The following is a 12415-nucleotide window of genomic DNA, read 5'->3' on the forward strand; positions in this document are numbered from 1 at the left end:
CTTGATACATTGTGGATTGCTCAAAAATCCTCATAATTCATGGTTAGAATATTGTCTCATCCCTCTGTGCTCTTGGAAATTATTGCTTTAACTGGTTTAACAAGTTTAGGACTTTAAGCAATGCACTTAAATGTAGCCATGGTTCCAGTCTCCTACATGTAGTCAAGGTGTGCAGTTTTTAATTCTGTTAATTTGGATATTTTGTTAGGTATTTGAAAAAGCTGTTAAAGGTGCAGGTACAGCGTACTTGCATTGGCTTTTCCTTTGAAATCCCTACACAAAAAAGATAAGTTTTGAGATATGGCTGGAAACGAATGTTAAACAGCTACAGGGGAAACTATTCCAGGATCCTAGGGACACATTAATAGGGATACTGGAGTGTAATATGACCTTAGAAGGGACTTAGATATTAAAATAATTGAACTTGCTTGTGGAAATGTAGCCAACTTTTAAAAAGTTTAATACTTTGGAAAATGTATTTTTAAGTTATGTTAAAGTTTTATTATAATACTCAGGTATTTTGTTACTGTTTCTTTAATGTTAATTCTTTGGTGTATAATAACTAAATAGATATGCTATTGTCCTTTGCTGCTTTGGCTTGTGTCAGTTTTAAATAGCTGATCCCAAATGAATATAAAGATATCAGTCGTTTTAGGTTACATAAGGTTTGCTCAGCACATCTAGAAATTTCCTTTAACTCATATATGTTTCTAATTGCAGGAGTTGGTCCAGGTAGTAATGATGAGACCCTTTTATCTGCTGTTGCCAGTGCTTTGCACACAAGCTCTGCACCGATCACAGGGCAAGTCTCCGCTGCTGTGGAAAAGAACCCCGCTGTTTGGCTTAACACATCTCAACCCCTCTGCAAGGCTTTCATTGTCACAGATGAAGACATTAGGTAAGGCAGCTTAACATGGCTTCAAAAGCTTGTCTTTTACACTTGTTACATTTTATACTGCCTGTTAGGTTCCGTGGCACATCTAGTAAGTGATGAATCAATCAGAAGGAGCTTTTGTGAAACTAATGAAAGGTGATAGAGAACATTTAAAACAAATACATGCTTGAAAAAGGTAGCAGTGCTGTGTATAAGGCATATCATCACGATGATGTCCAAAGGACAGATCAGTTGTACTCTCTCCACATCATTTTTGCAGTGTCTTATGAAATCTGGGGTTCTGCCTTTCTGCTCTAAGAACCCCTTCATTCAGTTATGCCTTTTGTGATTGCTGACTGCATTGGTTCGTCTGCAGTAGCAGTTCATTGCCGTGCTACTTTAAGTTCAGTTGTGTTTTCAAAATTCAGTTTACTTATCTTGATTATATTTATCTCACTTAAGCTCAATTTAGAGATTTATTTATCTCTACTTAAACCTGTTTCAAGTAAAAATTTAAGGTGACTCCAAAGACACACACACACACACACACACACACACACACACACACACACACACACACAGTGAAGCCAGATAAGAAGCAAATGAGAAGAAAGACAAAGCAAATGAGGAGCGGACACAAGTGCATCTTTTAACATCTTTTACTCTTTCTGAGGTTGGGCCACAAATTAGGTTTTTAGCAGCCAATTTTGAAAGGAAGACATATAGCTCAGATTGATAATGCCCAAGGAGTATAAGCAAACCATTGCTCAAGAGAAACAAAACTATTCCAGATATTTAAGACCACAAAGAAATTCTTATATGGGATTTATGAACTTCAGTATTATTACTCTAGAATGATTGTATAGTATACTGTATTTTCTTTAAATATAGGGCAGTGTGTACACTTCACTATTTCTATCCTCTGAATATAAACCAGAAAGCTTTACTGGAGTATTATTCCTAGACCAAACCGGCAGAAGGCACCTTTGAATTTAAAAATATGTATTATATTTGTATTTTTTTGGTAAATCCATGAAAGTTGGCATGAGAATGTTTTTAAATGCCTGAGTCTAGCTAGGTTTATAATTGGAAAGCCTTTCCTGGGTTTGAAAGTGATTCCTTTTGCAAAGATGTAGAATGGTTCAAAGTTGCATTCAGATGCCTTTATTACATAGAATTTACGATCAGTGTTATTTTTTAAGAAAAACAAAATGTAAAATCAGGGAAGGGAATCAACTTGCTCTTTGGACAATTCTTACCTCTGAGGAAGGAAATTACTCAGGAGACAAGTTCTTATCTGTCTTGGAATGAGTACCCAGTTAATCAGCAGGGATTCCTCCAGGTCATTATGGGGGTTGACTGAGGTTCTCTGAGTGGTGTCTTGGGAATGCTGACGGCTTCAACACCAGATCTTTTGACGGTGGAGGAAGCTGTCTCAAAGCCAAATCTGGATGCTTTCCTTTTAGGGTAAACTTGTCTAACAAATTGTCCATTTGATTTCATTGTCATAACAGAAATTATTAAGCAAACATTTCTTGTTGAATTAGTACAGGTTCAAAATACATGACTGCAAATGGAATTGTTACCCTTTCTCCAATTGGGTAGCCAATAATCTGTCTGTATTAAACCTTCAACTAAGAATCTCAACATTAAGCACATATATTTTCATCAGTCTTGATACTGTTTTCACCCACGGGTGTATTTGTTTTCTAATACTGAGTAACAAGTTCTCACAAACCTCACAGCTTAAAACAATACCTATTTATAGCTCTCAGTTCAGTAGGTCAGAAGTCTGGGACAGGCATGACTGGATTCCCTTCCCGTGGTCTTACAAAGCTGAAATCCAAGCGTCGGTAGGACTGCAGGCCTTCTGGAGCCTGGGCTCCTCCTAAGTTTGTTGCAGAATTCATTTCTTTGTAGTTGTAAGAATGAGGCCCCTGTTCTCTTGTTGACTGTGGGATGAGGCCGTTCACAGCAGTTAAAGGCTGCCAGCATTTCCTTGCCCCATGGCTCCCTTAATATCCCCTCTCCTGCTTCTTTCTGGAAGGGCCCAGCCCCTTTTAAAGCCTCTTCTTATTAGATCAGGCCCTCTATGATAATCCCTTTTGATTAACTCAAGGTCAGTTATTAGTAACCTAATCATAGAATGATAGCTCAGTCATATTCATAAGTTCTGCCTGCCCTTAGGGGAGAGAATTGTACTAGGAATGTAAGCAGGGGCAGGTGGGGACACCTTGGGGACTGTGTTAGAATTCTGCCTACCACATCCAGCAGATGCTTTAATTTCAGTTTTCATAAATGTGGGAAGCAGTGCTCAAGACAAAAGAGAAACAGTGGCCAATGTCAAGAGTTTCAGATATACTTCTCTAGCCAAAAGCACCATTCCTTCCATTTTTTGTCTTCCTGATGGGGTGACTTTAGGGCAGTTGTGTAGACTCTCATACACTGTTACTAGGCATGAGAGACTGCCATGAGACTGATAAGCCATTTATCATAAAGCTGGAGTCACTGAGCCAGTGGCAGGGCTAACTTTAAGAAATAAACATTGTGTTCTTCATGACTCTGCTCCACTCTATGAAAATCGGTTGAACTTCAGTTTCTGTTAATATGATCGAGGCTACAGAGCTCAATTAATTCAGTGACAGATCCCCTCTTTTTGAAAATTCATTTAAAACATATAAGTCCAAACCTTTTATCTCTTTGTGCTGTTTTTAGAGTTTAGTAAAGATGACGTCTAAAGTTTCTGTGTTTACACAGTATATGTTAATTTTACTACCTTGGACATGGTCTCATGAGATAGAGAGACGTGGGGACTAGACTACAGTAGACACAACTTTACAACTGGTTGAGTGCCCAAGGGGTGAATACTCAGGGCATCTTAGTGGAGTCTTCTGGAACATTGCTCCTCTACCCTTCTGCTTTCCCAGGTTTGGGGCATTGTTATAATTTGTCTTCCTCAACTACTGATGGAGAAAATCACTTCTTCTTTCAGTAGAGCCATCAGTATTCCTTGTTGCATCTCTCATTTGTCCCAGGGCTGCTCCGTCTCCCATTCTGTATCCATCCTAACCACCTTTCCTTTGGTCTCAGGAGGTGACTCGTCCTGTTTTCTAGTCAAGGCTCATCCTCCCAGCTGGGCCTTTGCCTCTCTCCCTTTCTTGCTTTTTTTCTAAGTCTTTTACTTAGCCAGTCTTGTCCCTTCCCTTGTGTCTTCAACCATTGCCTCTCCACTGGGTTCTGGAGGCAAATTTCTATTTACCATCTTCATTTGCTAGAACTGTTTTAGGAATCCCTCTCTTGCCCTGTCGAGGAGCTAGTCTCCGTTTTTTTCCTGCTTTTTTTAAGATGAATTGTATACCAATAGCCTTTCTTCCTGTGCTTTGTTTTTCACCTAATGGGTCTGAACTTTTTTATGACTCGGTGTTATTAACTCTCACTTTTGAGGTTCCTTTAGAGTCCCCAAGACACAGGGAAACTTGTGGCATATTCTTAACCTACTCAGCTCATCTCAGTTCAAGAGTCTTTTCATTCCCTGTCCTTGGTGTACAGGATCACGTGGTCTTGGTTCCTTCCTGATGGCCTGCTCCCAGCAGGCCTGGGAACCCAGGGAGAACTCCAACTACCTTTCCCCTGACATAGCAGAGAGTGGCAGCGAGATCCCAGCTCATCATGCCTCCACCTCCTCTGTCTTTCTCAGTGCTTCACTGAGCAAATCTCTTCTCCTTCTTTATTTTCTGTATTCCTTCCCTGCTTTTAAATTATTTCTAATTATCCTTTATAGGAATAACCCTGAATCTTCACATATTTGAAGTTTGTGAAGTTGTAGAAAAGGTCACTGAAATAAATCTACTCCTGCCGGAATTCTCTGTGAGATGAGGGCTATCTGCCTGTCTGAATGTCCCTCTTTTTGACAGAGTTCATTCCCCATGTGACTTGGTTTTGTGAGGGTAGAAGCAACTTTTGCAAAGTCTAAGGAGAAGGAAATGTATGTTTCTCAGGAATTTTCATGACTTTGAAGTAAAGATAAACCATTTCGGCAGCTTCATTGTTCCAGTACTGGCCAAATTATTAGTATCTTTTTACTCTGTTTTTAAAAAGGAAACAGGAAGAGCGAGTACAACAAGTGCGTAAGAAATTGGAAGAAGCACTGATGGCAGACATCTTGTCACGAGCTGCTGATACGGAGGAGATGGGCATTGAAATGGACAGTGGAGATGAAGCCTAAGATTAGCATCAGGTAAAGCAACACCGGAGAGACGTGGAACTTAAGGTCTTTTATTTCCTCGCTTTTGCCCTTGTCGCCCGATTCAGCAGTGCCCACAAAGCCTTCTCGTCTGCAGATCCTGTGCATGTGCTGTTGTTTGGCCCCTCTATACTGAAGGACCATATAAGCGTGGCATCCTTTTGTTCTCATTATGTGAAGATGTTCACACCCCTGCAGCCACTTGCAAGGGATCTGGTCTCCAAGGTGTCACCAGAGAAAAGCAGAAGGAGGAGGAAAGGACTCTGCCAGGGAGGGAGAAGCAGCTGCAGGAGATGAAGGCACCATCACCTCTACCACAGTAGCTCTCTGGGGTCTGTTGTCCCCTCTGTAAAATTATGGTCACAAAGTAGGCCAAAATCCCTCCTTCTTTCCCTCCGTTTCTGTTCTCTCTAGCACAGACTTGGTGCAGGGAGAATGAGAAGGACATTTTAAAGTAGGATAAAGAATTTACCTTAAAAAGTACAAATTATGAACTCACGTAGGAGTCTCACAGTCTCTGTTCCATCGGGTACATGTTCTCTTCAGATGACTACACTCCCGTCTCCAAGGGTTTATGTGGCATGTTGCTCCCCAACTTCTATCCTGCTTCGTTTTTGGGGGCCATGTCTTTCTGCCAACCCCAAGCCAATTATTTATTTGCATCCTCTGAAGGCAAAACTGAGTGTTGGGTGGTGGTGTTGGGAGGGAAGGAGAAAGGGATGGGCCGAGAAGCAGAGCGAGCGGAGCCGAGCGGGAGTCTCACCCCGTGGCGCCCTTCGAGCCCGTCTCTGCCCCTCACACCTCGTCCTCATAGTCGGTCCTGCATTCAGTGCTGGGTCCTGGGGACACCCCCACGCTCACAGAGCTTACCATACAGTTGTATGAAACAGATGCTCACATAGCTGTATGATCACCAACTGTGATCAGTGCGATAAAGGGAAAATGAAGGTGCTGGGAGAGCCGCTGGCGGGGGAGCTAATGCGATGTGAGGGCCAACAAGAATTTGGGGATGTGGCATTTACGGTGAGCCTGAAAGGCGGGTAGGAGTGAGCAGGAGAAGTTAGGGGGAAACGGCTCTCATCCAAAGAAATAGCAGGGACAACTCAGTTCCTTTAAGGAGCAAAGGAAAGGTCACTGTGGTTGGCATGTAGGAAGTCTGGGGAGGGTTAGAAAGTGTGGAGACGAATCAAATCCTGGTGAGCCTTGTGCATTCTTAAGGATTCTGAGCCTCGTCATTGAAACCACTGGGAACCCACTGAAGGCTGCGTAAAGCGATTAGATGTGCTCATTTATAAAGTCCCTACGGCTGCTGCGTGAAAAAGGATGTCCTCTCTAAGGAAAGCTTAGAAGCAGGGAGACCAGTTAGGAGGCTGCCGTAGTCCCCCAAGAGGTGACGGTGGCTTCACGAGGGTCTCAGCAAGTGGATGTGGAGAAAAAGAGGAAAAGGCCAATTTGAGATGTATTTGGAGGTAGAATCGACTTGACTGGGTGACTGACTGTTAGTGAGGGTGAGAGTGGGATGAATGACTCCAGGTGTTTTACCGGAGCCACTGGATGGATGGGGAGGGGTCCTGTTTCGAGGGTCGTACTGAGGGTGTGCATGCAGGGGGGATGAATTCACTGTTAACACAGTCTTTCCTTCCCGTCAGTGCTCTGTCTTAATTCAGGGAGTGGCCCATGCCACAGTGACACAGGTCAGGTAATAATCACAGTGTCTTCCGCTTACATAGCCAGGGACAGCAGCAACATTTCGGTCACACAGTTTCCTGACCACGCAGAACCTTTGAAATCGAGTTCAGTGCTATTTTAAGTGGTTTTGTCTTGTTTTCCGTATCGAGGACAGGAAGATGCCGTGTTGACACTGAATCTTGTTTTCCACTCCGATCAGGATGTGTTTTATGGACGTTGATGAGCGGACTTAACGTGTGTACAGTCTCTCAGAGGCAAGTCTGCAGCGTGTTTCTTTTCTGCAGAGACTTCAGTGCGGTGTGGGAATCTGGACCGTTGCGCCTGCACCACATCAGAACCGACTCTGGGAAAGCCCTCTTCTTCTCCAGAGCTTTTTGTTGTTTTTCAGACTTTTTTCCTGAAAACAATTTAGTATAATCAGGGGTCATGTAGTTGAGGTTTTACGGGACCCTCACTTACTTGGCAGACTACTTTGCAGGTTGACGTCAGGGCAGCACCCTAATCTATGTAAGCGAGCCTGTGGTTAATGCACGAATAAACTAATTAAAGTTGAGGGATTAAAGTTTTAATATGTACTTAAAGAGTAGCCGTCACTTTGGCATGGTGCTAGGGAGAGATCTGCATTACGTGTATCATATTCTAAACTTGAGAATGGTATTATTAGACCAGGCCATTAGACTTGTAGGTTATGGAAGATTTAGATGTACTTCTTAATTATCAAAATTAAATTTACCTAAGTCACTAATTTAGCCCCCCACGTACATCTAAAGTGTTTAATAAACCAGAGCCCTGCCACATGACTTAATTAGGTGTTCATAACCTGTGGAATAGGTAGGACTGAGCTTGGCTAAAGGTGGGCCATGGTCAAGTTCACGTGGCTGCCAAGAGATGGAACCTGTAACATGCGGTTCTGCTTAGGTCTGTTCACCGCATTATGACATGGATGCTCTTTCTGACGGTCCTTTTTAGCAAAATGGACCTTAATTTGCATGTATACATATATTTGGCAGGCGCAGAGTTTAGGAAGCTGTCAGCGGAGGTGTAACTCCCAAGTTTCGTGCAGTCGCAAGGAGAGATTTCAGCTCTGCTTCCTTAGTCACACAGCCCCTGGGGCTCAGTTGTGGTTTCAGCCCACCTCTGCGTGTCTTCCTCCCGCCAGAATCTGCTCCAGAGATTGCCGGAACAGATGAGCCCGTCAGGGAGGACGGAGCTGAGGCTGTTATTGGTCGGGGCGAGCAGGCGTGCGTGCGTGCGTGCGTGCGTGTGCCCGTGTGTGTGTGTGTGTGTGTGTACACACCGTCAATAGCAGGTTGAGGTTTGCTGTGTCACTTAAGATTTTACACTCAAGAGGAGTGCCCAGCTTATCAAACATTTTAGGAGTGACTGCGAGAAGAAGAAAACTATAAGAACAAAAGTGTTAAAACCTTTAGCTGTAAATGAGCTGGAGTATCAAATACGGAAGCAGTTGAATCACAGTACCATTTTACCCAAGTTAAGCAGTAATAAAACTTCAGTACGTTTCTATCATCTGTAAATTCTGAGAAGTAAAATAAATTATTGTGAAATAAAAGAAATCATTGTTAGAAATTTTCCTAAAAAGGTATGTTTGGATTTGGCTACGTCTGTTATATTTTCTTCATTTGTACGCCCTGTGATTTCTCTTTTTATGCTGATTTAATTAATGATAGAAAATATTTTCATAAGCATACAAAGGGATACATATGATTTATTTGAAAATGAAGTGAGTATTAAGGGTTATTTTCAAAATAAAACACTTGAAACAACGAAGGGAAATGTTGAGCACTTTTTATGTACAAAGTGCTGTAACTAAATGCTATCAGGCTCTAAAAATCCTATTCTAATGAAATTTGGCCTCTAACTGTTTTGCTGACCTTACCTGAGAAATCACTGAATTACTTAAGTTTGTTTGTTTTTTCTTACAGGTAACTTTCGACCGACTTTCCCCAAGAGAAAATTCCTAGAATTGAACAAAAACGTTTCCACTGGGTTTCGCCTGTAAGAAAAAAATGCACCCAAGCACATAGAGCTTTTTAATAGCACTAACCAATGCCTTTTTAGATGTATTTTTGATGTATATATCTATTATTCAAAAATGATGTTTATTTTGAGTCCCAGGACTTAAAATTAGCCTTTTGTAATATCTGTCAAGCAGGACCCTGAAGATGAAGCTGAGCTTTTCATGCCAGGTGCAATCTACTGGAAATGTAGCACTTAACGTGAAATATTCGTCTCCCCCGCAATTTTAATATGAACGGATCAGGAGTTACCAAATAAATTTCCCAATGAAAGCTTATCGTGACTTCACTGTATATAAACAGATTTTTATACTTTATTGAAAGAGGACACCTGTACATTCTTCCATCATCACTGTAAAGACAAATAAATGATTCTATTCACAGACTGATTGGAATTCTTTCTGTTAAGGAGCAACAATACATAGCCCCTCCTTAGGATTCCTGGTTCACATTCAACTGTGATCCCTGGGACTTAGGTTTGAAATGGAGGTAGTAGCAAATAGTTCATACATTTGCAGTGTGCCTCTGGATATCATGACAATTGCGCTGCTTTCAGCAGAATTATAAGTTGTTGTGTAGCATGGGTAATTTTTTTCCCCTTGCCTGTAACGAGTACTTTTGTTAGTTCTATAAAAATAAGGCATTTTCTTCCCTTGGGCATGAGTTAGGTACACAGGTGCGCTTCAGATGTTACTGGAAGTCCATGTCTGTTTTTCTAGAACATTTTACATTTTCCAGCGTCTACTGGCTTACAGAGTTAACAGGTGCAGGTCAGACCCTCTGCCACAAAGAGAGGCATTTTTCTGGGCAGAGTTGCTTAATGAACCAGATTGTAATACTTTGCTAATTACTACCCGGCCTCCAAAGTATTAACATCTTTTTTTCTGTTGAAACTCACAAGCGTTAACTTCATTACCAGTTAAATTCCTTGATATCTAATTACTAAAACTGGCATAGCATTGAGAAATGAGTTTTAAAAATCAAAACATACTTAAGGTAATCTGATGCCAAAGAAAGGAGGGAGTGGTTATAAGCAAATTTAAGTACATTTTGAGAAATAGAGCAAACATGTTTTCTTTCTGTACGAAGGGTTTATGCACTTCTTAACTCTGAGTTCTTTCAAAATCAGATGTGATGTGATCAAGGACGTGACCAAACCCCTCTAAACGTCACTTGTACATTTTTTTATCACTACCTCCAGCACCCTTCCCGTTTCCGAGGAGGGGAAAGAAAAGAAAACAGTGAAAGCAATATGACTGGCTAGGTTTGAGCTGCTGTCTCTCTGGGCCTTATGCAAAACTACATAGATATCACCTTGGAACTCCTGATTTCCATGCAACTTTGATCTCTGGGCTTTAGGCCACCTATTTCCACAGAGTAATCCTGCTGGCAGAGAAGCAGAGATACTTGCAGACTCTGGGAAGACGAGTGGCAGAGGGTGCCCGCTCTGGGCCCTTCCCACTGTCCCCGTTGGGGTGGCAGTGGGAAGTTAACAATAGTATTGGTTTCTTTTTAAGAGCTATTATGACTAGTTAGAATGAATGTCCAAAGGCTTGGCTTAGACTCCTCAAAGTTCACGAGTCTTCATTTGTAATCAGGCTTGGGGTAACTTCACCTTGGTGATCATATGTTCTTTTCACAAAGCAATCCAACCAAGACGTACGTGCCTTTGTAAACAAATTTTGTAAAAGGAAAAACACACACGTACAAAACTTTGATTTTTGTCCTTATATACATTGCTCAGGTAGAGAACAAGGTTTGAAAGCCGTTACATGGTGTCTAGCTGGGAACTATCCCATAAGTCCAGGTGTTCCCAGTATACCCGCGGGACGTGTCCAAAAATAAATGCATCATCTTATCCCCCAGACCTACCACCATCTTGCATTCCCTAACTTGTGTAAAAGCAAATCATCTGATCCAGTTGCCCAAGGCAGAAGCCCAGGAGAGATCCCAGATGCCACTGTTCCCCTCGCCTCCAATAGCCCATCAATCCTGTTAGAATTGTTAACCACATTTCTCACACCTTCGTCTACATCTCTTCTCCGTTCCTGCACCCACTGCCTCCTTTGCTCTCCTCTGCTCTTTCAGCGGCTTCCTTTCATTTTTCACCTGTCCCCTTCCCCTTCTTCCCTCCCCATCCCCCCTTCTCCTCCATGTAGTCATCAGAATGGTCCTGGGAGCAAATGTGACCTTATCACTTCCCTGCTCGAAACTCCTCACTTCTCCATGTATGCAGTTTAGAATCATGCTTAAGAAGGAGCACTTTGAAATGGAGAGAACCTGTGTCCGAACCCTGGTTTTGCCATTTGTGTGACTTGTCGGGTTACTTAATGTCTTTGAGCCTGTTCCTCCTCAGTGAAATAGGAATAATAATACCTACCTCATAGTGTCGTTGTGAGGACTAAAGGAGATACTGTTTGTCAGGTGTTAGCACAGTGCCTGGCGCATAGTGAGGGCTCCTGTTGGAGCGGGCGCTCTCGCTATTATCTCTGCAGGTGTCATTTTATGTCACTTCCAAGAGGCACTCGCTGATAACCCTAACTACCCTCCACTTTATAAATACCCGCAGTACTTTATTTTCTGCCTTGGCACTCTGTTTATTTCCTTTGTAGAAATCTTCTAAATCTGTATTTTATTTATTTGTTGACTTTTTGTCTGTCTATCTACTAGAATGTAAGCTCCCTGAGGGCAAGGATGTGTCTGTCTTGTTCCCTGTTATAACCCCAGCGCTTAGCCTAGTGCTTGGCACACAGTGAGCACTCAATAAGTGCGTGTTGAATAAATGGACAAATGATCAAAAGCCTCTTCACGATCTGATGCCTGCCTACTTGTCTAGCTCATCCTGCCACTGTCCCCGCTGCACCTTCGGCTCAAGAAAAACCACATCACCTGCTCCTTTGAAGTGCCGCTTGGGCCTCTGTGTCTTTGTACCTGTCGTTCCCTTTGCCTGCCTGTCTACATGGCCAATTCCTGAGCACTGGTCAAGTCACAGCTCCCTCCTCTGAGGCTGTCCCTGGTTTCTCCAGGCAGATGTTCTTTCCCCCCGCCTTCCAAATTCCCACTGCACTTTGTCAATACCTCCACGGAAGCACTTTACTGTATTGTATTGTAAATTGTTTGGATGTCTGTTTCTACTTTTAGACTGTAAGCACAGTGAAGGCAGAGATTGCATCTTTTCATCCTCATGTCCCCAGAGCCTAGCGCTGTGCCTGGCATATAACAGTTTGTCAATAAATACTTGTTGAATGAATTAGTGAACAAAGCGTCTTGCAGTTGGAAAAATCTTGCAAGACGTATGTATTATTACAGAAAGGGATGCCCCTGGCGGCTTCCGGGGTAGTTTTTTGTGCTAGAGAGGAGATCTAGAAAGCATAATGTAATCTCTTTGAATAGAAGATGACTTGTTTGAATTTCTAAAATAAATTGAACAATATAGATCTTCATAAATGATTGCAAAAGATATCAAAAAGCTTTGTGATCCCTCAAATGCTACGAAGTCCAAAATAAATATTTGCACTATTAGTATTTCCATAGTAAATGCTATGCGAAAATGTACAGCAATAAATTTTGAAG

General features: G+C 42.2%; 1 protein-coding gene across 1 annotated transcript in view; it reads left to right on the top strand.

Annotated features, from left to right (window-relative positions):
• MBD2 (methyl-CpG binding domain protein 2) overlaps positions 1-10465 on the top strand; it is a 78275-nt gene extending 67810 nt beyond the window's left edge. The window contains exons 5-7 of the mRNA XM_032602498.1: positions 721-898; positions 4973-5111; positions 8750-10465. Of these exons, the coding sequence (XP_032458389.1) occupies positions 721-898; positions 4973-5099 (305 nt within the window). The 3' untranslated portion in view covers positions 5100-5111; positions 8750-10465. The remainder of the gene's footprint in view (positions 1-720; positions 899-4972; positions 5112-8749) is intronic.
• The last annotated feature ends 1950 nt before the right edge of the window (positions 10466-12415 follow it).

Source organism: Phocoena sinus, chromosome 14, assembly GCF_008692025.1.
Source record: "Phocoena sinus isolate mPhoSin1 chromosome 14, mPhoSin1.pri, whole genome shotgun sequence".
In the NCBI taxonomy this organism is placed as follows: Eukaryota; Metazoa; Chordata; class Mammalia; order Artiodactyla; family Phocoenidae; genus Phocoena; species Phocoena sinus.